The sequence below is a fragment of the Sipha flava genome, unplaced genomic scaffold (genome assembly GCF_003268045.1).
Source record: "Sipha flava isolate LNK unplaced genomic scaffold, YSA_version1 66_pilon_pilon, whole genome shotgun sequence".
NCBI lineage: Eukaryota > Metazoa > Arthropoda > Insecta > Hemiptera > Aphididae > Sipha > Sipha flava.
Genome location: NW_020273606.1, coordinates 170,841 through 195,466, shown reverse-complemented (window position 1 = coordinate 195,466; position 24,626 = coordinate 170,841). Strand labels below are relative to the sequence as shown.

Sequence of the window (24,626 nt, the reverse complement as noted above, 5' to 3'; positions counted from 1 at the left end):
TCCTGTTGATGAATCTGGATTGGTTAGAATAGTCTCACATTTGACACCAGTTGTACCAGGAGAACAGATACATTCAAATTTATTATTGTCAGTTCTAAGCGTATAATTCAACTCTTGTTGAAATTGCATTGATACATTTATTTTATTTGAATGATAATTAAACACTGGATCATAACGTTCAACACAAATGCTCCCATATTGACAAGGATTACTTGCACATTCATTTAAATAAATATCACAATTTTTTCCTGCATAACCAATTGAACAACTGCAAGAATAACCTTTAGTCTCATCGATACAAGTACCATTATTTTTGCATGGGTTATATAAACAATCGTTGATATTTATTTCACAATGATTCCCTTCAAATCCTGTATCTGTGCAGTCACATTCATAACTCTGAATTCCATCGATACATAATCCCATATTTTTACATGAAGAAGAAGTGCAGTCATTTATATTTATGTCGCAGAGCTTTCCGCCAAAACCATACCGACATGAACATATAAATGACTCCATTTCTCTAATACATGTAGCACCATTCAAACAAGGATTCAAAATGCATTTATCCACATTAATATGACATTGTTTTCCAGAATATCCATCAGGGCAAATGCAATTATATCCATTAATTTTATCCTCACATGTTGCACCATTAAGACAAGGCAAAGACAAACATTCGTTTAAGTTGAGATCACAATTGTCACCAGAATACCCAGGTTGACAGTAACACTGATAGGTTCCTAAATATAAAAATTAATATTTACAAAATATGTACTTAGATTAAGTTTAATATTTTATTATAAGTTTATCAAACCATTTTTATTAATACAAAGTCCATTATGGCATATATCTTTGCTAACTTCACACTCATTTATGTCTTGATCACAAAGCGTACCTAATTATAATTTCGATTAAATAATTATATTTACATAATATTTAATATTTATAATTGTACCTTCAAACCCAAATGCACAAAGGCAAGTAAAACCATCATGATTATCTACACAAGTGGAATTATTTTTACAAGGACTTTTTTGACAGTAATTTGTTAATTTTGAACAAAAGTCTTCGGTATATTCTTCAGGGCATTGGCACTTATAAGTGGTAATACCATCAACACAAACTTTTACAGTTGGACATTTGGTCGTTGAACAATCATTAGTATTTACCTTACAATTTTTATCTTCAAAACATAAATTAAGTATTAAAATAACATAAGTCAAAAGTTAAAAAAAAAATCATTAAACTGTTTACCTTGAGGACATATACAATAGTAATCATTTAGTGATGAAGTTGGTTCAAGACAAGTATCATTACTTAAACAAGAGTTAGGATTTTTAGCACATGCACCCAATGGTGTTTGGCAGAGAATTCCAGTATAATTGTTGTTGCAATTACATTTAAAACCATTAATAAGATCATGACAAGTACCACCATTTAAACATGGATTGGAAATGCATTCATCAATATCTATTTCACATGATTGACCTGAAAAAATGTTAGATTTTCATGTACAATAAAATCTACTACTACATCTGTGAGAGATCGAAATACTCAATCCATCAAACCAACACTCTTTTATTGAAATGTATACTCAGTATGTTAAAGTAATTTAAAAGTTCAATATAATACAGTAGTTACCAACTACATAAGAAATTGAGGCAATTATTTCACATTAAAATTTCAAATTTGAAATATAATTTAAAATATAAAATAATTAAATCTAACAAATTTTTATAGATGATTAAATTAAAATACTAAGCAAATTAAATAGTATAAAAAGCTAGTCTAAAATACTTCTTTTTATTTTTTATTATTACCAATAAAACCAGGGGGGCAGTCGCAAATATGGTCAGTTTTTCCAATTAATGAAGTGCAAGTTCCACCGTTAATACAAGTGTTTAATCCACATACATTACCAAGAGTCTTATTAAAGTCTTGATCACAACGCTGTCCAGACCAACCGGGCTTACATTCACAATGGTATTCACCAACCTATAAGTAATAAAAAAAATGAAGTCCAAGAAGATACTTTTTAGTAATAATTTTTAATATAAGACTATAGTTATATAACATCTTAAAGCTTAACTAAGTAAGGGCTATTGCAAGTTATAATATTACTTAGTTTAATTATATTATTTTTATTCTCTTAACTATATAATAAATTGAATTATAAAATTAACTTACATAATCATAACAATTTACAGCATGCAGACAAAGGTCAATACATTTTATAGTTTTTTCACAATTAATGCCAGTAAAGCCATTAGGGCATTTGCAAAAGTATTTAGATCCTTGGGAAATACAAGTGCCAGAATTCATACAAGGCATGCTTAGACAAATATCATCAAACAAATATGCTACTTTATTATTTATTTCACACAAAGTTCCTGTAAAAGTAGGTCAAAACTAATAAACTCGTGCAAATATTGTGCAGTTATTGATATTTATATACTAAATTAACTACTTACATAAACAAGTGATTAATATGTGTATCTACTAAAGTATATTATAAAATAAAATAAAATTGTGAGGTATTAATATCTAAATAAATAGTTTGTAATTAGAAATAAATCTTTAGCCTGGAGTATATTTGTAATGTACAACCGATTTTGAATTAAAAATTCATCATGAATTATATACAAAGTAAATAAAATCGTGATTAAATATGAAAAAATAAATGAAGGAATATGTTAACAACAATTGGTCGTTTTACAAAGAGATAATTAATATTAATAGGAAAGATTGTTTAAAATTAGTTCTTATTAGGCATAGACATGTTAAGAAATATAACTACTTTGGTTATTGTTTGTTATTATTCTTCTGCAGTACTCAATCTAATGATTGGTTTACAGCAATTTCTATGTTTCTCTATCAATAGTCTTCCTCTTCGACCCTTAATATGAATTAAGATAATAACATCCTTTATCTTATATTATCTAACTTATGTATTGCAATCTTGGTCTTCCACTATGATTTTTCCATCTATTATTCCTTCTAAGATTAGTAATAGCAACCCATCATGTCTTAAGATATGACATATTAATTCATTGGGATTTGTCTGTATACTCTACCATATTAATTTAATCTCAGATACTCTTTCTAAAACTTCTTCATTATTAATTCTATCAGTCAAACTTACCTTTTCGATCCTCCTGTAGCATCACATTTCAAATACCTCTATTCTTCTTATTTCTTATTTTGCAATACCTAATCCATAATTTGCATCCATATAACATAATGCTCTAGATTTGGTTTTAGTAGATTTTATTTATTATTATCTAAAATATATTTATAAAATATGTTATTTTTAAAATAAGTATGTACATTTAAAATAGTATTAAAATAATTTTTCTTTATTTCAATATGTATGCATAACTTTTCTGAAACTAAATTAATGTAAATATTATTTTGGGTATTAAACATTTCTGAGTCGGTATTGATATAAAAATGTATATTATGGTTATTTTCTAAAATACCAGAATTTTTTACATTAAATATGTTTTAGAAAACAATCATAATATACATTTTGATATCAATACAGACTTAAAAATATTAAATAGGTACCCAAAATAACATTTACATTCATTCAGTTTTAGAAGAGTTACACTATAATCAATGGTTACACAAACATAATGAAATTAAGAAAAACAATTTTATTAATATTTTAAATAAACAAACCGATTTTAAAAATAATATTAAATACCTATCAACACAGTTTAGATAATAATAAATAATAATCAAAATATTATGTATCTCAACATATGTATATCTATCTAATAAGAACTAATTTTAAATAATCACTTGTATATTACAAATATAATAATACTCCCAGCTATTATTGATAATATCTATGATTAATCATTTTTATTTTTATTAATTTATTTCTATCTATAAATTATGTATTTATATATTAATTTATTAGTATTAACTACCTACAAATTTTTATTTTATTTGATTTTATTATGTGTTTATATCATAAAATTAACAATTTTGTCATGGTTACATAAATAATATATTAAATAAATACCTGAATATTCAAATGAACATATACAAGTTTCTTTTTTTACATCCATTTGTTCTACTAAAACACACAAGCCTCCATTCTTACAAATGTTAACTTTACAAATACGTCCGTGTTTTTTTAATAAGCTTCCAGGATTCTGTGTATTAATGCATACCAAATGCAAAACTAAAATTACTATAAAATAAATATAATTAATTTAATAACATAAACAAAATATAGTATTAAAACTATAAATACTGTAAAATCTAAAATTTGTATTGAGTAAATTTATATTATGTTAAATAAGTTTTAAATATATATTAATAATTAACATTTTTTTCCCCTTCAAAATTGTATTTAAACCTGCAAAACCTTAAATATCATATTATCATTCATTGATAATTTATAAAATTTATCTATACAAATAAATACACTTTTGATATAACAATAATAAGCAGGGTTTAGAACTTCTTACAGCACTTAAATCATATCAATAAAAGCTAAAATATACTATAAAAAAAATGGTAAAATATACATAAAAAGTCTAAAAATATGAATTAAATATATTTATTTTTAATAGTTATTAATTAGTTTTAGGTACCTACATTAAAAATTTTAAAATAACATACAAGTAATTATAGACTTACTTAAAAATTACTTAATTTCAAGAAATAGGTATATTTTATTCGAGATTAATAAATAACTTTATATTGTGAAATACTAGCTGTGCAAACTATGTTTTTAGGCAATCCTTTAGTTTCACATGAACGTTTTATAGTTACATCGGGTCATAAGTGAAAATTTGGTGAAATTAGTGGGGGGCTGAGCATTATTTGCTCATAACACCTATAGATACCCGTGTACGCAATTATTTATTTCAACAAGGCAATTTACAAAGTTTGACAATTTGCAATACTCAAAAATTTAACCAATAAAACAATTAGGTGCCTTATAATAAACATTTTTGGAGTAGGTATTCTAAACAGAAATTATTAATTAATTAAATTAAAAAGCAACCAATGCGAATATTGTTACATATTATTAATATTACATTAATTACGATCGTTCCAAGTCATGACAATAAGTTTGTAAAATCTTACGAATTTGATTTAATTTTTATCACAGAATATTTTTTTTTAATTCAGTTATTAAAAATGCATTTTACAATCATAATAATTATTGTATTTTTAGTCACTTAACAATTTTTAGGACTAGGGGGTCTAAGACTTTACTTTAGATTTCTGGAGGGGCTTTGTCCCCTCAAGTCCCCCTAATCGTTTTTGTCGTGAAGTGTTAAAAAAATAAAAATCGATAAGTGTTTTTTAACAAAAATAAATCGCTGTCCGTCTGGGACCCAAAACCTCAAGACAAGACTTTGTATCTAAGTATTTTAATTACTCAAACCCATATACATAAAACACACCATATTTCAACCGCATATCTTTCACTTACGTAACAACATCTCATTAAAAATGAATCCTAATATAACAAAGATTATCTCCCAAATTAAATATATTAACCAAAACACCAAACAAAAAAAAAAAAATTAATAGCCGCCATTCAAGCGAGCCTCATAATAATAATGTTTAATTGCAAAAGTTCTACTTAACACTACCTCGTCAAATGCATACAGAACTATGATTAAATTCCTAAAAGAATCAAAAGTAGAATTTTTTATATATCAATTAAAAAAAAAAAAAAACAAACCATATAGAATCGTTATTAGAAATATACATCTTACCACTAAACCCGATTACATAAAAGAAGAACTGAAAAGAGAAGGATTTAAAGTGTGAAACGTCACAAATGCTCTACATACGTATAGTCTCAAAAATATAACCACCCCTATTTTTTGTAGACTTAGAACAATAGAAACCATAGAAACAATAAAAACATATTTGAGCTCAAAACTTGATGCCATACTAAAGTCAAAATCGAAGCACCTAATGAACCTATAAGCAACTTTCCAACCCCACTCAGATACAAATGTCAACATAACAACACACATAGAGAATGTTCAAACTTTTCTTAACAGTCCGCTTCCTATGTCATTACCAGCTAAACCAATTACATCACAAGAAATAAAATTTTATATCATTAAGCTACATAACAACAAATCCCCAGAGTACGATCTAATTAATAACAAAATACTCAAAAAAACTAACAAACAAAACTATCCTCCTTCTGACTCACATATATAACACGATGCTCAGATTATCATTCATTCCCCCAATATAGAAATTGTCAACAATAATATTAATTGCTCAGCTAGAAAAACCAAAGCATTTAGTAACTTTATACTGTCCAAAAAGTTTATTACCGGCGTTAGAGAAACTTTTCGAAAAATTACTTCTTAAAAGGATAACCCCTATTATCAAAGAAAAAAATATCACTCCAAATACTTAATTTAGTTTCCGATCATATCATTCGACAATTCACTAAATACATAGAATCACTGATAAAATATCATTATTAAAAAAAAAAGAACACTACCCATGTGTATTCCTCGATATCGTGCAAGCATTTGATCGTATTTGCATGACGGATTACTGTTTAAATTAAAATCGTTTCTACCTGCTCCATATTTCTTCATTCTAAAATATTATCTTAAAGACCGATATTTCACTATAAACTATAAAAATTCTTACTCTCCTTATCATAAAATCAAAACGGGAGTATCTCAGGGAAATGATTTATCACCTATACTATATAATATTTACACATCAGATATCCCTAAAACAAACCATACAACTCTAGCGACATATGCAAGCGATACCGTTGTTTCAGCATTAAACAAAGACCCAAGCATAGCCATCCACGATATACAACACCATTTAAATCAAATTTCCAACTGGACCAAAAAATGAAAAATTAAGATAAACAAAAACAAATTAGTGCAAATAAATTTTTCTCATAGTAAAAGAATGTCCTCAACTATTACTCAACAATGTACAGATTCCTATTCAAAATGTTACCAAATACCTAGGAGCTCATCTTGATTAAAGACTTACCTGGACCCAACATACTAAAAAGAAAAAAAAGAACCAAACACACGTTTCCTTTGTCCATTATTATATCCTTCAAAGAGTCTAAAAATTCTAATTTATAAGACGATTATTACTCCCTTTGGTCATGGTATTCAAATCCGGGGCCAAGCCAAACTATCTAATATAAGATCCATACAAGCTTTTCAATCTGTATGTCTTAGGCAAATAACTGGAATCCCATAGTATATGACTAACCGACGTAGTACATAAGGATATGTAGTACATATATCTACAAATCTCAACAGTTAACAAAATAGCAACTCGTCAGTATAAAAAGTTCCACTGCAAACTGCACTCAAATCAAAATCCTCTTATATCCCGCATGTCCTCTATAACCATCTTAAATAACCCTCCAAGAACTAAAAAGAAAATCACCAAGAGTCTAACCTGATCTAACAAAAAAAAAAAAATGGTCTCGAGATATGTGAGGTAGTTTGCAGATATCATATTACTGGAAATATTAAGTACTAATTATTAAGTACATTTTGAAACATGTATATATAGTTATATCTACATAATTATATGTATCTAGTTTTTAATTTTAAATTTAAAAATTTTTTCAAAATATGCAAAATAAACATAACAATTTTAAAATATGCACTCTCCTGAAAAATCTATCAAATATGCAAAAATATGCACATTCAAATTTTAGATCTGATATGGCATCGAGAAACGAATTTATCTCGCACTCTGCTATATTTAACAATAATTAAAAAAAGTATGCAAATGCTAGAAGTCCCAAAGCCTAATTATTATATTATTAAATGTACTTATTGTGCTACTTATGACAGATTGTAAATATAGCTTTAAAAAAATAAATAAATAAAAAATATAAATAAATATTTATGCAGATGGTACACAGTAGTAAAATTTTAAATATCAATTGTTCGCTGTAAAATCGTTAAATTTAAACATAAATAAGTAGTAACATTATTTAAATAAAAGTTTCTCGTTAAAGTACTTAAAATAATTGCTAATATTTTTGTTTATTAAATATTTGTACATGGAAAAATTGAATATATATTAGTACACAGGATCAGTACACTCGACTTGACAAAATTAAAGGAGGACTCCGTTTACTTTAAAAAAAAATGAGCGTCCCCTAAACTTGTTAAGAGTTATAATTATAACGTAATAATAGTAGGGGGACGTTAAAATTTCTAAAAAATTAGTTGGGGTACTCCGTCCCCCTTCAAGTCGAGCTCTGCACAGCATACATATAAAGAAATCATAAATACTAGTGATGGGCACAATACTATTAGATGGTAAGCATAGTTTTTAATTGAAACGTTGAAAAGTCGTAAGAAATGGATCACATACTCATCTAATAATAGTTTATTTTAATTTGTATTTAAGCTAATTTCAAATTTTACTGAATAATTTTGAAGTCGGAACCTATCGAATAACTGAATTCAAAACTATCGAATAGTCCAAATAGTTTCGTATAATTTGGAAGTATCCAATATTTGAAATAAATATCGAACAGTACCATTCAAATGTTGTAAGAAGAATGATAAAACCAAAAAGTAAATTACTTAATAAGAATAACAGATGAATGATTAATCCTAAGGCATTAATACGGAATTCTAGTCCCGCTGAGTTTAATACAAGCCATTCATATAACACTACTTGTCGCTATAATCAATGCACATGCGCATAAATACATAACATAAAACATACATGATGAACCGAAATGCTAACGCATTAGAAAAATCCTTGAGACCTTAAATAGAAAGTAAGCGAATGGCTGCGGTCGATGCCAACAGCTATAAAATGACGGAAAACAAGTCACTAGATCAACCGATTTCGGTGGTGAACAACCGAGCGAACGCTCTTGGGTTCGACCGAACGTGTTCGCCACGTCGATGAAAAACACATTTACTCACCGACGAAAATGGCCGACTGCATGGTGTTGCCTTGTAGCGTTGTTAAATCGTTTCACCGCGTGCGACACCAAACGCTTGTTTCTGTATGCGGAGCAAGTGGAAGTTTTAAGGGGTGGCTGGGTTCGCGAAAACGTCGTGCACGTAACTGCTGGAAAAGTCGTGCAAGAAAGTGGGAACGTATTCCGAGCGGTTCAGCGTTGTCTGACTTGCCGATGGCGACGGTGCGAAATAAATAACGAGCGTACGAATACGGGACGCTGGTATGCGAGGATGGTGAAGGGAGCGAGGTGGTTGGGCCCGCAGTGGAATAGAAATCGCGCGCAGGATCCGGCGGGGACAACCGATCACCATTGTGCGGACAACACGAACGAATAACATCGACGGTGCGCGTGCGCGGCCGTCAAACCGCATTGTCAACGACGACCTAGGCGAACCCGTGACGCGGGAATTCCTTTGTTTGCAGTGCCCGTTCATGACTCCGTATGGAGGCCGCCATCTTTAGCGCCACGTTTGCGCAGTGGCCAACGTCGACTGGTCACGTTTAATATTTTCACAGACCACGGCGCTATCATCGAGTCGCACAACATTCAATAATAATAGTAACACAAATAATAGTAATAATATCATAAATTAAACATGTATATTATTTTTAATTCCAACCGTAATTATCACAGAACACCCTTACATCGATGCCCATCCCAGCTACCCTCCTCATGGTAATTTTCAAATAAATTTGGCTCCGTCAAATAATACCGATTATATGGTATCAGCGTTAACGATATAACATCTGGGTTCCGATTTCTTTATCTAAATTCTTGTAATGAATTACAGATTATTTAAAGACATTTATCGCACGCAATATTCTGATGATAAAATTATCGGATGCGACCACAAATGTGTACAATAATACTACAATGATATTATTGTATATCTGTGGATGCGTCTGATAATTGACATTGAATATTATAGTCCTAGGGCGTGGATAAAGATTATTTATGAGGGGTTGATATATTTAGTTAATAATTATTATTATTACCTATTTATTTACTCACTGGAATTTTCGTAATGGGAGGAGGGTTTAAATCCCATCCCACCCATACTTCACTCTTACCTAAACCACTGTTACACGATATTTTTGAAGTCATATCGATAGGATATTATTATTTATGGAATCTGATAACAACTGTCGCATAACCCACTATGATAACAAATTTGCTAACGTTATTCTCACAGATTTCTATACTAACTGGGAAAGGTACTTGGTATATATCTTTAGCGTAGGTACATCGCACACCCTCTTACTACGGCCCTATATAGTGGAATTATCATGTACGCCATATATATATATATATATATGACGTATTGAAATAATTTTTGGTGAGTAACAAAAATGTATATAAGAACTCCCAATTTCACTGACTGTTTTTCTCACCAAGGATGCCCCCTTGTTCTAGCTAAGAAATATACTAATTTTTAAGGAAATTTTAAATTTACTTATGTATAACTCAAAAATAAACTAATTTTAAATTTTCATATTATTTTTTTAAATTATATTCTAAGTATTCAAATGATAATTTCCTATTTAATGACATAGTTTTTAATTTTTTTTTAACAATATAATTTTACATGAATATTTTTTATCTATCCATCATGTTTTTTTCTTGTATTTACCTCGTTAGTTATAGTTAAAGATGATGAAATAAAGTAAAAAAATTTACAAGTGTAAAAATTTAAAAATACACTCAATAAATAAAATTATTCATTTTTTTATAACTGGTCCCTCCCTATACAATTTCCAACTGCGCCATTGCCAGTTAACCAGTTAACACTAACAAAATATAAAATTAAATATTTACGAAAAGTGCCTACTGATGAGCCAAACTGGTTTTGCTGCAAGACCAAGATGAATCATCTTAGTCTTGCTGCAAGACCAAAATGAATACATCTTATACATCGTCATGACATTACAGCCATAGGCGGAAATCGATGGGGGAGGGGGTTGGCTTAGCCCTCCTCCAAATATTTTAATATTCCCTCAAAATCGAAACTTTGTTAGAAATATTATTCGTTAATTTATAATTATCCGTTCGTTTTTTTGAAAATTGTAAGACAAGAAATAACAAAAAATTATTTACAATAGCATTAACAATACCAATTAGTTTGGTTACTTGCGAAAGGTTTCAATGCAATGATAAAAATAAAAACTTGGTTAAGAACATCGTTGGTTTAAGATAGGTTCAGCTATCTTTCAATACTATATATTGGAAAAGATATATCGAAAAACATAAAAATCGATGATATTTTGAATATCTTTGCCAGGGGCGTATACAAGGGGGGGCGATAGGGGCGATCGCCCCCCCCCCCCTGGACATTGTTGAATATGTTTCATGTAAAGGTGCTTACATATTTTATTATAATATTATATTACAAAAATTAAAAATACAGTGCATATTTTTTTTTTCCATATTTTTTTTTTTTTTTGGAAATGGATAATAGTTATCAAAAACCTGTTATCAATTAATAAAACATCTATAACCACGGTTAAAGATATACAAAGATATATAAAGTATATCTTTAACCGTGTCTATAACCAATTATGGCTGTAGATAAGACTGATAAGAGTCAAAAGATTAGAGATATATTGGCTGTAATCACAGATATATACAATAATTATTATTGTTGTTGTATCTGTGGCAGTGTGGAGCTATTATAATTGTGATCGTCTACGACTTACAAGATTATGTTATTTTTTTTTTTTTTTAATACTATAATCAAATGTATTTTAGTTCACGTACGACAGACGACAGTACCACACTGTAGCAGGTTAGTTTATTACTATGGATTCTATGAAGCGGAAACAGCCAGAAAATAATTTTGGTAAAAAGCAGGGCTTAGAACTTATGTGGTTTAAAATATACTAAATATGCATGCATTTATGCACTCTAAAGAGCACAAAATATATACATATAGTATGAGCAAAATCAGTTTAGATTTTTTTTACTACTAGTTATTATTTATGACATAACTTAACTATAGTTAAAAATGCTATCATATTTATTTAATTTCCGCTATTTAGTATAACTTTACTTAGATAGTCTGATTTAGATATTTAATTGATTTATTTATTTAATTCTGTGATTATTTTTATAAATTTGTCCTCCTTTTTTGCTTTGCATTAATCATAACTCCTTTGGCTTTTGGCTGTTTGCTTATTGCTTAATGCTTTCTGAAATATGTTACACCAGGTTAAAAACATGGCTGAGAAGCCAAATGTCCCAGAAAAGGTTGACAGGTTTGGCTTTAATGAACTTACATAGAAATATTGATATTGACTCATCAAAAGTTATTGAACGATTTTCAAAGACAAAAAGGAAATTGGATTTTGTTATTTAATATTATTTTATTATTAATTATTATATATTTAATAAAACTATTATTATATTATGTGGTTATTATAATATGCTTTTATATTTATATGTACCTATGTCCTATGTCAAGTTATTTTATTTGGTATACTGTTGATGTTGTTTACAATAATTAATGTTATGGGTTATGAAAGTGGGTAGAAATCAATTATTGAAGTTTAAGCAAGCGAAACGATCGAACAATTTTGATCCGCCAATTTATTAATAATCTGTACACTGTCGTTTATGTACAAATTTTTTTATAATAACCCATGATTTGAGTTTAAATTTCGCCCCCCCCCCCCCTGGAAGAAGAGCTGAATACGCCCCTGATCTTTGCTGATACAAATATATATTTGTCATTAAAATAAAATATTAATTATATATGTTACTTAGTATTCTTTTAATAAAAATTAATAATGTCTATATTTTTAATAGTAATAAGTTTTATTTGTGCAAGATAAGCCCTTGCGGGTTATTCTACATTGAATTTACTATAGCTCCCCCAAAAATTAAACCAAATGTTCGCCTATGATTACAGCATGTGTGTTCAAACAAATATTAAAGTCTTTAATGAGCTTCAAAACAAAATTACATATATTCGGTTCCATACGTTGCTAGATGTACTCTTCTGTTGAATGACTAAAAGCGAGGATTACCTCATGCACACATTTCAATTTGGTTAATCGACAAAATACGCTTGAGGAAATTGATAATATTATTTCTGTAGAAATTCTAGATCCGTCTACTGATCAACTACTGTTCGACATTGTAACAACTAACATGGTTGTTGGCACATATAGTAATCTGAATCGTTTATGGTCTTGCATGACAGATGTTAAATGTACAAAACGTTTCTTGAAAGACTTCACTTATGATACGATCACAAATGTTGACGGTTATCCAATATATCTTCAAAGAAATACCGATAATGGCAATAATTTACAAAAAATGTTAACAACGTAGAGATGGACATTGAAAATCATTTGATGGTCCAATATTCACCTATTTTGAGCAAAACATTCAACGTTCATATTAATGTCGAGTTCTGTAGTTTTCCCAAAAGTATCAAATACATTTGCAAGTATAGGAATAAAGGCAGTGGATATGTTGTGTTTCAAATTGAAAATATCAATATGAAAACTACCAACTTGGCTAGTACATCAGTTGAACTGAAAGATCTATTTGGCATATCTTTGGTTTTCAATTCATTGACGAGATCCAGCAGTTATACATTTAACTGTTCATCTTCAAAACGGCCAGCACGTATTTTTGGCAAACGAGACAGCATTTTATCATGCTATAAATCCACCAAAAACTAATTTTTCAAATTATGTAGTAGTGAGTTTTTATGGTGCCTTTGCTCGAACACTACTCTATTCTGAAGTTACACGCTATTTCACATGAGCTAAAGCAAAAAAATGGATGACTCAAAAGCTATGAATATCATTTTATGCATGTCCAAGTATATTCAAATCAAACACTATGGGCCGAGTATATTCAGTCAACCCAAGGTAGACTGAGTGTTTCTATCTGCGACTGTTATTGTTTAATTGCCACCGGCCCATTGTCATTTTAAGATATACGCAAAGTGAACGGACAACAGTATTTGATGTTTAAAGATGCATGCCTTGTATTTGACTTGCTAGAAGACGATAACCACTGGTACAATATGCTTGATGAAGTAGTATTGAACTGTACAGCAACACAAATTCATTAACTATTCGCTATAGTGTTAACTACACGTTTTGGGATAAGCACAAAGATTCAATGAGTGATGATATATTACATCGAATTCTTGTACACGGTAAAATGATCTAACTATTGAAATGTAATAAGAGAAGACCACCTTTCTTCAATATGTAAATTCATTTTAATGCTCACATGCTTTTAAACCTTAACTTTTTACAACAAAAAAAAAAAAAATTTCATAACCTCAAAAGGTAAAAACACAATAGTAATAATAACAATAATCAATAGTTGATACTTGATATATGATAATAATATAATGTTGATAACATAATTAAATAATTATTGAATTGCTGTTTCAACACTAACGATATAATTCAACGACTACATACAATGAAGCATTGATTCCTATTGAGGATGTTTGCATTTTTATTGTCAATTTACCAATCAGTCATTTCAGTATGCGTTCTTCAAATCGAAGTGCATCTGATTACATGATTTTTATTTTATTTTTTTTAATTCTGATTTTCATGATTTTTCAAATGCAGTACAGTACTGTAAAATGGAATTGATTGTTATACGCAATTTCCCACTACTGACTGAAGAACAAATAATAATTTACGGTCGCGTTATGCTGGCAGTTCGATAGGACAAGATTGATTCTTTTTTTTTTTTTTTGATGCATCAGGTGAAACAAGCAAAATATATCTCATTTCGCTGATTCTAGTCAAAGTACAATTAAATAATGGCATCGTATTAGCCGTTGTATCATTTGGAATTGCAGCAACATTATTGGATAGAGGCAGAACAGCTCATTCAACATTTAAGCTGTCATTGAATATTATAAATAATCCAGATGCAATGTACAACATAAAAAAAATAATTGTCCTTGGCTACAATGCTGAAAAAATGCAAAATTATCATCTGGATAATTAATGCATTATGGCACACAAACATTCATTTGAATCGTTGAACGGGACACCAAAATATATAAAAAACGATAAACTATTCGACGGTAGTCTGTTATTTTTTCCAAGTGATTTCAGATAAACATTTCTCATCATTTCACGTTCAACGTACGTTGTTGAAATCATCGCCACTGTGGCATTATGTTGAAAAACTACAGCTAAAATTAAACATGCGTGTTCAAATGGTTCAAGATCCATCCGCTGACACATTCTCCAAATAATTGTTAGATATCGGCAATGGAAAAGTTGCTATAGAAATTACTGGATGCATAACCGATTTCTGCACAACTATTATTGATTCACAAAATGCTCTCATCTAATGTGTATTTCCATTTATAGTATATATTATATACACATATAATACACAAATCATGAGTGACTGGTAGAAAAGTTATTCTGGCAACAAACAATACGGACGTCAATGATTTAAATTTCAAGATACAAATCAATCGATACAGTTTACGATGCCAAAGCAGCTGTAAATTATAAAATAGGGTTTTTGAACTCATTAGATTTGCCAGGCATCCTATCACACCATCTACAACTGTAAGTTGGATCTCCGATTATTTAACTTCGGAATTTTAATACCCCACGGCTGTGCAATGACACTTGATTAGTTGTTAAAAATTAATGAAATACGTCGTTTAGGACCATGTCCTATTTTAATCAGTTATCGTCCAACGTGCGTTTGATACTATCGTTTTTAATTTACCCACACATTTGTACGTGTTCGGATTTTATATAACATTATTCATATTGTATAATAATGTAATTTCTTCTACTGGTCTAATTCTTATTTTAATTATTATAATTTGAACAAAAAACATGTGTCGCGCAAAATTGAATGCGAAAGCAATTGAATTTTTGACCACTTTAGGTGACAATTAGGATTTGGATTACGGAAATTATAGACCTTATGCAATTTAAAATTGCTGTCGCTAGAGAATAGAATAAAATTCGTCGGATACCGGTAAAAATCAATCCGCTACTAGGAGACCTCAAAATTATAGAGCTCCAGTCCCACCGACAACAAAAGTGAAGGTTGATTTTGAGCCACTATTGTTTGAAGAAATGGGTGTCCATGAATTATGGGATTTTTTTTATGTTTGTAATTTGTATCAGTGGCGTAAAATTATATGATATTCTGTCTTTAACAGTAAGTTTATAGGCATATTATATATTATACTATACATTAGCATTAATAAAAAATTATAGCACCATTCTTTTTGAAATATAGTTCAGCACCACTGCTACAATTCTAGACATACATAATATCATTGATTATAAATACTAGTATTTATAATCAATGATAATATGTACTGGAATCTAGGAAAATGTTCACGAGCGCTTCCCCGCAGTAACGCATTTGGCTGGCTTATCATAAAAGGACGTTATAATAACTTCAAATTGTAAAATGTAAAATGTAGGAGCTAGAAGATCTCTTTTTATTTAAAAGGTATATATTAATATACTATTAGGAATATTATAATGTATAGTTTTATAAATTCTTTACATTTGATGAATATAAATTATATTATGTCCTAATGTAAATGGTAGGTAGGCAGGTACGTGGCTAAAGGAGGGCTAGGGTGTGCCTGGTCCACCCTAATATGTGTCCGGTCTTATGCCGGCCCACCTAAAGTATTGAAAGGGGTTCATTATTATATGATTGCTTTTAATTTTTACTAAATTTTTAATATTGCCTAAATATGACGCAAATAAAACCAAACACATCGGGTTTCAATTATAATCTAAGTAATGTAACTTGTAACTAAATTTAAACGATCGATTAAGAAATAATTGCTATTTATAGCTAAATACCGGTACTATACTACAATGTCAAGTTGTTCTTATCATATCTAGACAGTGACTACTGTATACTTGTATGTTTATTTTTAAAATACTTTGAGCGAGGGTATTGTCATTATATTGATTCATATAGAAATATAGAATTATATTATGGTCTCCGATTGAGCACTTACATTCAGCGCACGCCGCACTTATGCTAACGTCACCTGCGTTAATATTTGTACAATTTATAGTATTTATACATTTTATCTTATATATTTAATATTTAAATTAATTTTAAAATGGTACCTCTCAGTGGATGTACCAAAAGAAAACTTAAATTACAAAGAGAAGAGCAAAATGATAAAATATGGTATTATTAGGTTATATGCTATATTAAGAGTTAAGACCTTTAATTCCATTCTTGTAAAAAAATAACTACATTTTGCTAGTAATTAATATGTAATAAATTAATTATATTTAATAACTCCAGTCTCCATTACAACTATTCATTTACTCTACTACCTACCTACCATTTACATTAGGACATAATATAATTTATATTCATCAAATGTAAAGAATTCATAAAACTATGATAACGTTATTTTATGATAAGCCAGCCAAATGCCCCACTGCGGGGAAGCGCTCGTAAATGTTCGCTTTATAAAAACAGATATCGCGTTATCAGTACAGGTTCACCGCGTATCATCAATTTAATCACTCATTAATTGGACAAAAAGTGGCGCTTTAGTGCGTTACCGTATTATTATTGATAATAATATTACAACGATTATTTGACAAGAAATATTCTATAATTTATCTGTTTATAATTTTATTAAATTACCTAGTCGAAAGTTGGCCGTTCACCGATAAAAATGTATCAAAGGATATTTTATTGAATTAAACTAATTTACTCATTCTCAGTAAAAAATGTATTTATATATACTGTAGCATAAAAATTTAGAATTTTGAAATCTAATGGAACGTTTTGTAATATTCAACATATATTTAATTTTAAGAATAAATAAGAAATAATTATTACTATATATTAACATTGATGTGTTCAATATACTAAAGTTTTGTTAATGAAATAGTTTTCAATTTAAGATACAATTTATTAGATATTAATTCCATATTAATCACTGACCAAAGCTAATAGACAATACATTTCAACTATGTATAATAATAAAATAAATTTATTTCTGTAAATTCCAATGAATATTTAATGATTTATGAATATATATAATTTTATCATATATTTTATTTTTTATTTACAAACTCATAAAATATTTTTAATTTTCTCTCATGTTAGGATACCTGAATATAATATTATTTATCGTATAATACAATGCAATATAATCATAATGAATAACATTTCAGAATAAAGTAGGTAGATATTTTATTAAAAAAACTCATTATTAAGGTTTGTGTTGAGGTAATGGGCCTCAATGTCCTTTAAAAATTAAGAAGAATAACAACAACAACAACAACTTATTGTTAATTTATCTATTTATTCTTATCTTTATATAGTTAAAATATTTCATAAAAATTGTCCCTTTGTATTATAAAATACAAATATAAATCTTATAGTGAGTTCATTATAAAATTGGATAATTAGTTATTAATTAATTTATAACATTTTCGACACTAATATAACTAATTATAAATAATATCATTGGTTTCCCACTGAATGAAAAAATCTAAAAAGAAACTATAGCTGTTGTTTGGTCGATCACTATGACATCGGCTAGATGATCTAGAAAGGACGAATATCTGAAGTTGAACAATACATTTCTTTATACAAAAAAAAAAAAAAACCTAAGAAATAAAATTACTGATAAGTAGGGCTCGGGACTTCTAGGAGTTTGTATATTTTTAAATAATCATCAAAAACATAACTAAGTAATATAATAATTTATTTCATGGCAATACAAGTTTATATTTAAAATTTATAGTAGCATATTTTACATATTTGACCATTTTTCATTTTATAAGTGCAATTATTTATATGAAGGAATAAGTTTTTTAATTTTATAAAACAAAAGAATGGATTTATTTCTTCATCCATCACTCAACTTGGAACCCAAGGTGTGGCACTAACAGAATCCATCAAAATAATTTAATCTATAAAGGAAAACTATAAATTCTGCAAAAATTGAAGGATCTGCATAAGCTAAAGCAATTGATGACAAAATTAAAAAAGTTTTGGAGGAAAATGTTAGATTTGATCAACTACAAAAAATATCGAACATTTTAAATGGACAAAATTAATCTATAGCCTGCAGATATTAGGAGTTGTGACCTACCATATTTTAAGTTTGTACCAATAAGTTTGATAGACATGGAATGTTCCTTTTCTATATATAAAAATATTTTGGCTGATAACAGGCGGTCATTTAAATTTCCCAACATAAGAAAATATCTTATAGTCCAATGTAATGCTAAAGGTAATTAGTACTATATTAAAAATAAAAAAAATGTATTCAATAAAATTTTTTTAAATGCATATTTTAATAGCATATTTATTAATTCTTTATGGCATACATGCATGCATATTTTAAGGTTTTTAAGGGCATGAAGTCCCTAGCCCTACTGATAACCATAGACATTTATTTTTACCATTTATAATAAACAATAACATTTACATACAAATTTATTTGTTTCTTGTCCAAAATGCATATATCCTTGAAAAGCACTGGAGAAATTGAATGATTTTGAACATAAATTATTCAAACATTTTAATAAAGAGTTTTCTTTTAAACTGTAAAAAAGAAAAAAACTCTTCTTAATATTGAACAAAAATAATTTCATTTTATTACTTTATTCCTAAATAAATATAAATACTGCAAACATTTATGTTTGTTGATCTATAAAAATGAATCTTAAAATACTAAAAGTCTCAATACTCCTTATAAATACATTACATATTATTTTTTATCCCATACACAGATATGATTTATTATTCTATTTATTTTCTTTTAATTTATTTTGTATAAATACATCAAAATATTCTTGTATTATTTTTTAATGTTATTGCTTTTGAAAGCTGATGCTAAAAAACAAATGGTATTTCTTTTAATGTCAGTATATGCCAAATAATTTTCTTTTCTCATGATCACATTTCAATAATTTTTAATTATTTAATTAATAATAGAGTACATCCAATTATTTCTCTATGTGCCTTAAAGGTAATCTTACATAATGATTTCATCTTCAATGATCTTATTCAATCAATAATTTTGTTGTATAATGAACATTTTAGGTTGAATTATACAGAAGTTGTTTTAAAAAAAAATAAAAGGAATTAATTCATTAATTTAAGTTAGAAAAATACATCAATTAGAATATAAAGTAAACAGATAACTTAAAATAATTGTAAAATATTTTTGAAAATGGTCTTTATTTGTTTTGAGAAATTTCATATCAAATTGTACGTCTTCCACTCATTTTTAAATAATATTAGTATATAATATTTCCAACATTCATTTTTGTATTAATTGTATGAGTTTTGGGTAAAAAGTTATAAAATATATGAAATCATTTTAGAAAAATTTTAATTTTATTTCTTAATGGTCTTTTTACAATATAATTAAATATTTTAACAAATTTTTTTTGTCTTATTTGATAGTAATTCCTTTTATTTATTATTAAATTTTAGCAATTAAAAATTGTTATTCTCAAATTTTTTAGCTAACTTAAATTCTGTAATATCTTAATATTAAAATAATATACAAGCTATCAATGAGCACCAGTAACTTGAAGTATAATATACAATTTACTAAAGTATTTTTTGTTAAAATTTCATACATTTTTAACAAAATCAACTATCATTTATCAATAGAATGTTTCTCATAATAATTTTGAAAAATATCTGAAATCTATATAAACTGTATTTTATGCAAATAAAATTTATTTGTCACATTTTTAAGTGTATTTAAAAAAAAATTCAGATCTTCATATTTTCTATGAATAAAATAACAAATTAAATTCATTCATAAAATTATTTTTTGTAATAACTTTAAATATGTTAAGATCTATTAATGTCTAATGTCTATGCAATCTCTATAAGATTTAATTAAAATAATAGTATTGTAGCTAACCTGATGTATTATTTTTATTGACATTAGAAATTTAAAATAACATGATAATTAATTAAAATTAAATCATATAAATGAAAATCTGTAATATGTATTACTTTTGAATACTTTTCATAAAATAGTATTGGCTTTTTATAATAATATAAATCGTCAAAATTTTTTTTAAAGACAAAATGATGTTATTCATTATCATGGTAAATTTAATTACTATATTAATTAAATATTATTATTAGTAAATCACAGAAAAATTGTAGCAGACACTTGTCTACAATTGTAGGTACACTGTATACTGTACTAAAGTCATACATTTTTGTACTAAATAACATATAACTATACGAGTTAATTCAGTATTACACATAAACATGAATATTAAAATTAATTAAGTATAGTGAATCATGAAAAATAAATTTTTATACTGAACTTATGTTATTCAAACAATAATTTATTTGATAATTATTATAAACAGCAAACACTAACTGGAATTTATTAATATAAAAATTAAAATAATTTAATTACTTAAATAATAAAATACACAGGTAAAAAAAATTTATTTTTTCGGATGCCATTAATATTATTACATTAAATTTGAAGTTTTTATAAAATGTTTTACAGTATATATATATATATATTTATCATAAAAAGTAGACAATGGAAAAATGTTTATATATATATATACATAAATAAAAAAAATATGTAAAATCTCATATTATATTCATAATAAAATATATAAATACAAATTGGCTTATTTTATTAAAAATTACCTAAATCTAATTTGATTGTAAAATTGAATATGCTTATATATTTAAAATAAAATAAAAGTACATTCAATTGTATTCAAGTATTTATTTAAATAATATTTTACTATTGAAAACCACAAAATAAATGTATTTGAGAATTTAAAGAATTTTTTGAATATTATAGAAATAGTTTTTCTTTTTTTTAATAAATTTGTGAATGTTTCTTTATGAAGAAACATATATATTTATAAGTTTAGGAAATTTAATTTTTAAAAATAAGATAGTTTTTATACAATTTTATTTGTGTATCTAATAGAAAGGTACTTCATATTCATAAAGAGTAAATACTCATGATTATGAATTTGATATATTTTATTTTAAAACAATGGAAAATTTTAATATTATTATAATTTATTTAACGCTTCATAATAAAATATATATTTATTTTTCGTTTGATAAAATACTTATTTTATTTAATAAATTACTAATATTATTTTATCATAATATTATAATTTTTTATCGCTTTAACCAAATAATATAATGTTACCTCATTAATGGAGCTTAGATTATATTAGCTGCCATCTACTGGGTGGCCAAACTATAGCTGGAGCTTTGGCAATAACAAGACCTTTAGAAATTGGACCAAAACTAGTAGAGTCATATGTATGACCTTTATGATCACCTTCAATCCAATAATATCCCTTTGGAACAACTCTTCTTATACTTGAATTGTTACTTTTTTTTAAAACTAATACATCACCTTCAATGCCAACCACTCGCTTAATGATGGTTTCATTTGGATTCCTGGGTGATATAGCTATGATAATATCGCCACGTTTAATAGTACCAAAACGTACTGGCAGATATGACATGAATACTAAGTCCACTGTGGTGTTTGGATTGAACGTAGGTTGCATGGAAATACCATCAACTCTAGCCACAGTACCAAATGTGTCGATTATCGTTTGTCCAATGGTCGCGCTAAATACAATAGATTTTATGCAGCACCAGATCCCCATCGAAACCGATCGAATCCCGACTGGATATTAGACCAAAAAATATAATTCCTTGAACCAAATGATTAAATACATTTGTGAAGAAAATTATATCAACAACTTTTATGAATATTATTTACTCACCTTAGATACACTACGCATTTGGGAATATTGAAGTTATTATTTTAATATCACTTGATTCATGCTAGTCTAGCGAATGCTATCAATTTTACATAGGTAAATAAACTTAGTGATTATAATACTAATAACTTGGTTATAATGTTGTATATATCGCTTATCATTATTTTAAATATTATTTATCATATCTTTAGATACATAACTGTCGAGCTGATTAGTTAATAAGCTCTTTTTTATAAAAAAACTTGATGATAAGGCGTCTTGTTGCTACTGAGCTGGATAAAATACTATCTCAGTGTTTGTTGTTTATGCTACTGATATCACATTATCACGTAAGAACACACATTTATTTAATAAATATTAGAGTTATTGTATTAATTATTATGACAACTAACAATCTTTTGTCTAAAATGATTGAATTATGTCTATTTACGCAATAGGCATTTATTTTTAGTAGTTTTTAAACACATTTTTTTCTTTTTGAAGCAGATAAATTACTTATATGTTCATGTTTTGGTAGGTAGTTACTTAAAAAATGTATTTAAGTAACTTAAATACATCTTCTTGATGAATAAATATACAACTGTTGTAAAAACCTCTATTACTAATACAAAATGCATATAATAATTTAATAAAATAAATTATTGAATTTATAGATTACCATAATTTTAATACATATGTTACAAGTGATAAATAGAAAAATTGTACTTATTTTTACTATATTTATTTTTTCTCTTATAAAGCTTTCTGCTAGAGTAAGCCAAAGCTCTAAGAAGGTACAATTTTATCTAAGAAAAATTCATCAATTAATTTTTACACTGAATTATAAAACTCAAAATAATACAATTGAATAAATATTAATGATGATGAAAATATCAAAGTAAAATAATTTTAATAGATACAATCATAGTTTATGTGATTTAGACAAAAGTTTATATAAAATCAGTTTAAGAAGAGTAATTAGATAATTATCACTGATTTGAACACTTTTAAATACTTAAACTTGCTGCAAAATAGTGTCCCTAGAAATATTATTAGCTGTAATGTATATCCAATATGTTCTTTTTGTAGATAAACTTTTGATTTATTAATTTATATGTTGTAAATATTTATATATGGTTAAATGTGATCAATATTTCATTGATTTAGATTGTTTTTTAGAGCAGTCATATAGTTTTTGAAGTATGCTATTTCTAAAATTTGGGTAGTTGCTTAGTGGAATATACTAATGCATAACTTGTTACTTGCATGTATTAGAAACACTACAAATTGTATTCATTATTATATATATATTTTATTTATCATTATCATTGTTAATAACATTAATATAATTGTTAACTAATAATATGCAATAAAAGTAATACATTCAACTATAAATACAAATTAAGTTTATATAATAATAATTCAATTTTCTATTTTTGGAATTAATAATTTATGAAATTTAACAACTAATAAACAAATTATTTAAACATACAAATTAAAAATAAAATATAACATAAAAATAAATAGCTATTTAAAAATGTTAAACATAACTTTTTTAGTACTCATTAATATAATTGTTTTATTAATCACAATTCTGAATAAATATTAAATTAAAATAATTAAAAGTCTTGAAAATTCATGGTAACAAGTACACAATAAAGGAAATAACACTTATTGAAAATGAAGAATATCATTTGAAATTTAATTTTATAGTTATAAGTTACATAAATTTAAATTTACAATAATTAATAATTCGAGCACCTTACATTTACAATTATTTTGTAATTTATTTTAAGTATTTATGATAATTTGAAACAAAATTAAAATTTAGTTATATTATGATATATTTTCTATATAAGTACTAATTTGTCAGAATTTAATAAAAT

The 24,626-nt window shown here is 26.9% G+C and overlaps 1 protein-coding gene across 5 annotated transcripts in view; it reads right to left on the bottom strand.

Moving 5' to 3' along the window:
* Positions 1 to 22,973, bottom strand: part of LOC112691705 (mitochondrial inner membrane protease subunit 2-like) — a 25,607-nt gene extending 2,634 nt beyond the window's left edge. The window contains exons 1-9 of one of the 5 annotated variants that reach the window (XM_025566071.1): positions 19,441 to 19,548; positions 8,943 to 9,507; positions 4,034 to 4,204; positions 2,191 to 2,393; positions 1,824 to 1,998; positions 1,258 to 1,491; positions 959 to 1,186; positions 818 to 898; positions 23 to 743 (exon numbers count right to left, since the gene is read on the bottom strand). In XM_025566071.1, the coding sequence (XP_025421856.1) occupies positions 23 to 743; positions 818 to 898; positions 959 to 1,186; positions 1,258 to 1,491; positions 1,824 to 1,998; positions 2,191 to 2,393; positions 4,034 to 4,204; positions 8,943 to 8,964 (1,835 nt within the window). In that variant the 5' untranslated portion in view covers positions 8,965 to 9,507; positions 19,441 to 19,548. Of the gene's footprint in view, positions 1 to 22; positions 744 to 817; positions 899 to 958; positions 1,187 to 1,257; positions 1,492 to 1,823; positions 1,999 to 2,190; positions 2,394 to 4,033; positions 4,205 to 8,942; positions 9,508 to 18,424; positions 18,586 to 18,778; positions 19,553 to 22,172; positions 22,693 to 22,764 lie in introns of those variants that run through there. The other 4 variants (XM_025566073.1, XR_003149338.1, XR_003149339.1 and 1 more) reach the window with 4 other exon arrangements.
* Positions 22,974 to 24,626: the final 1,653 nt, after the last annotated feature.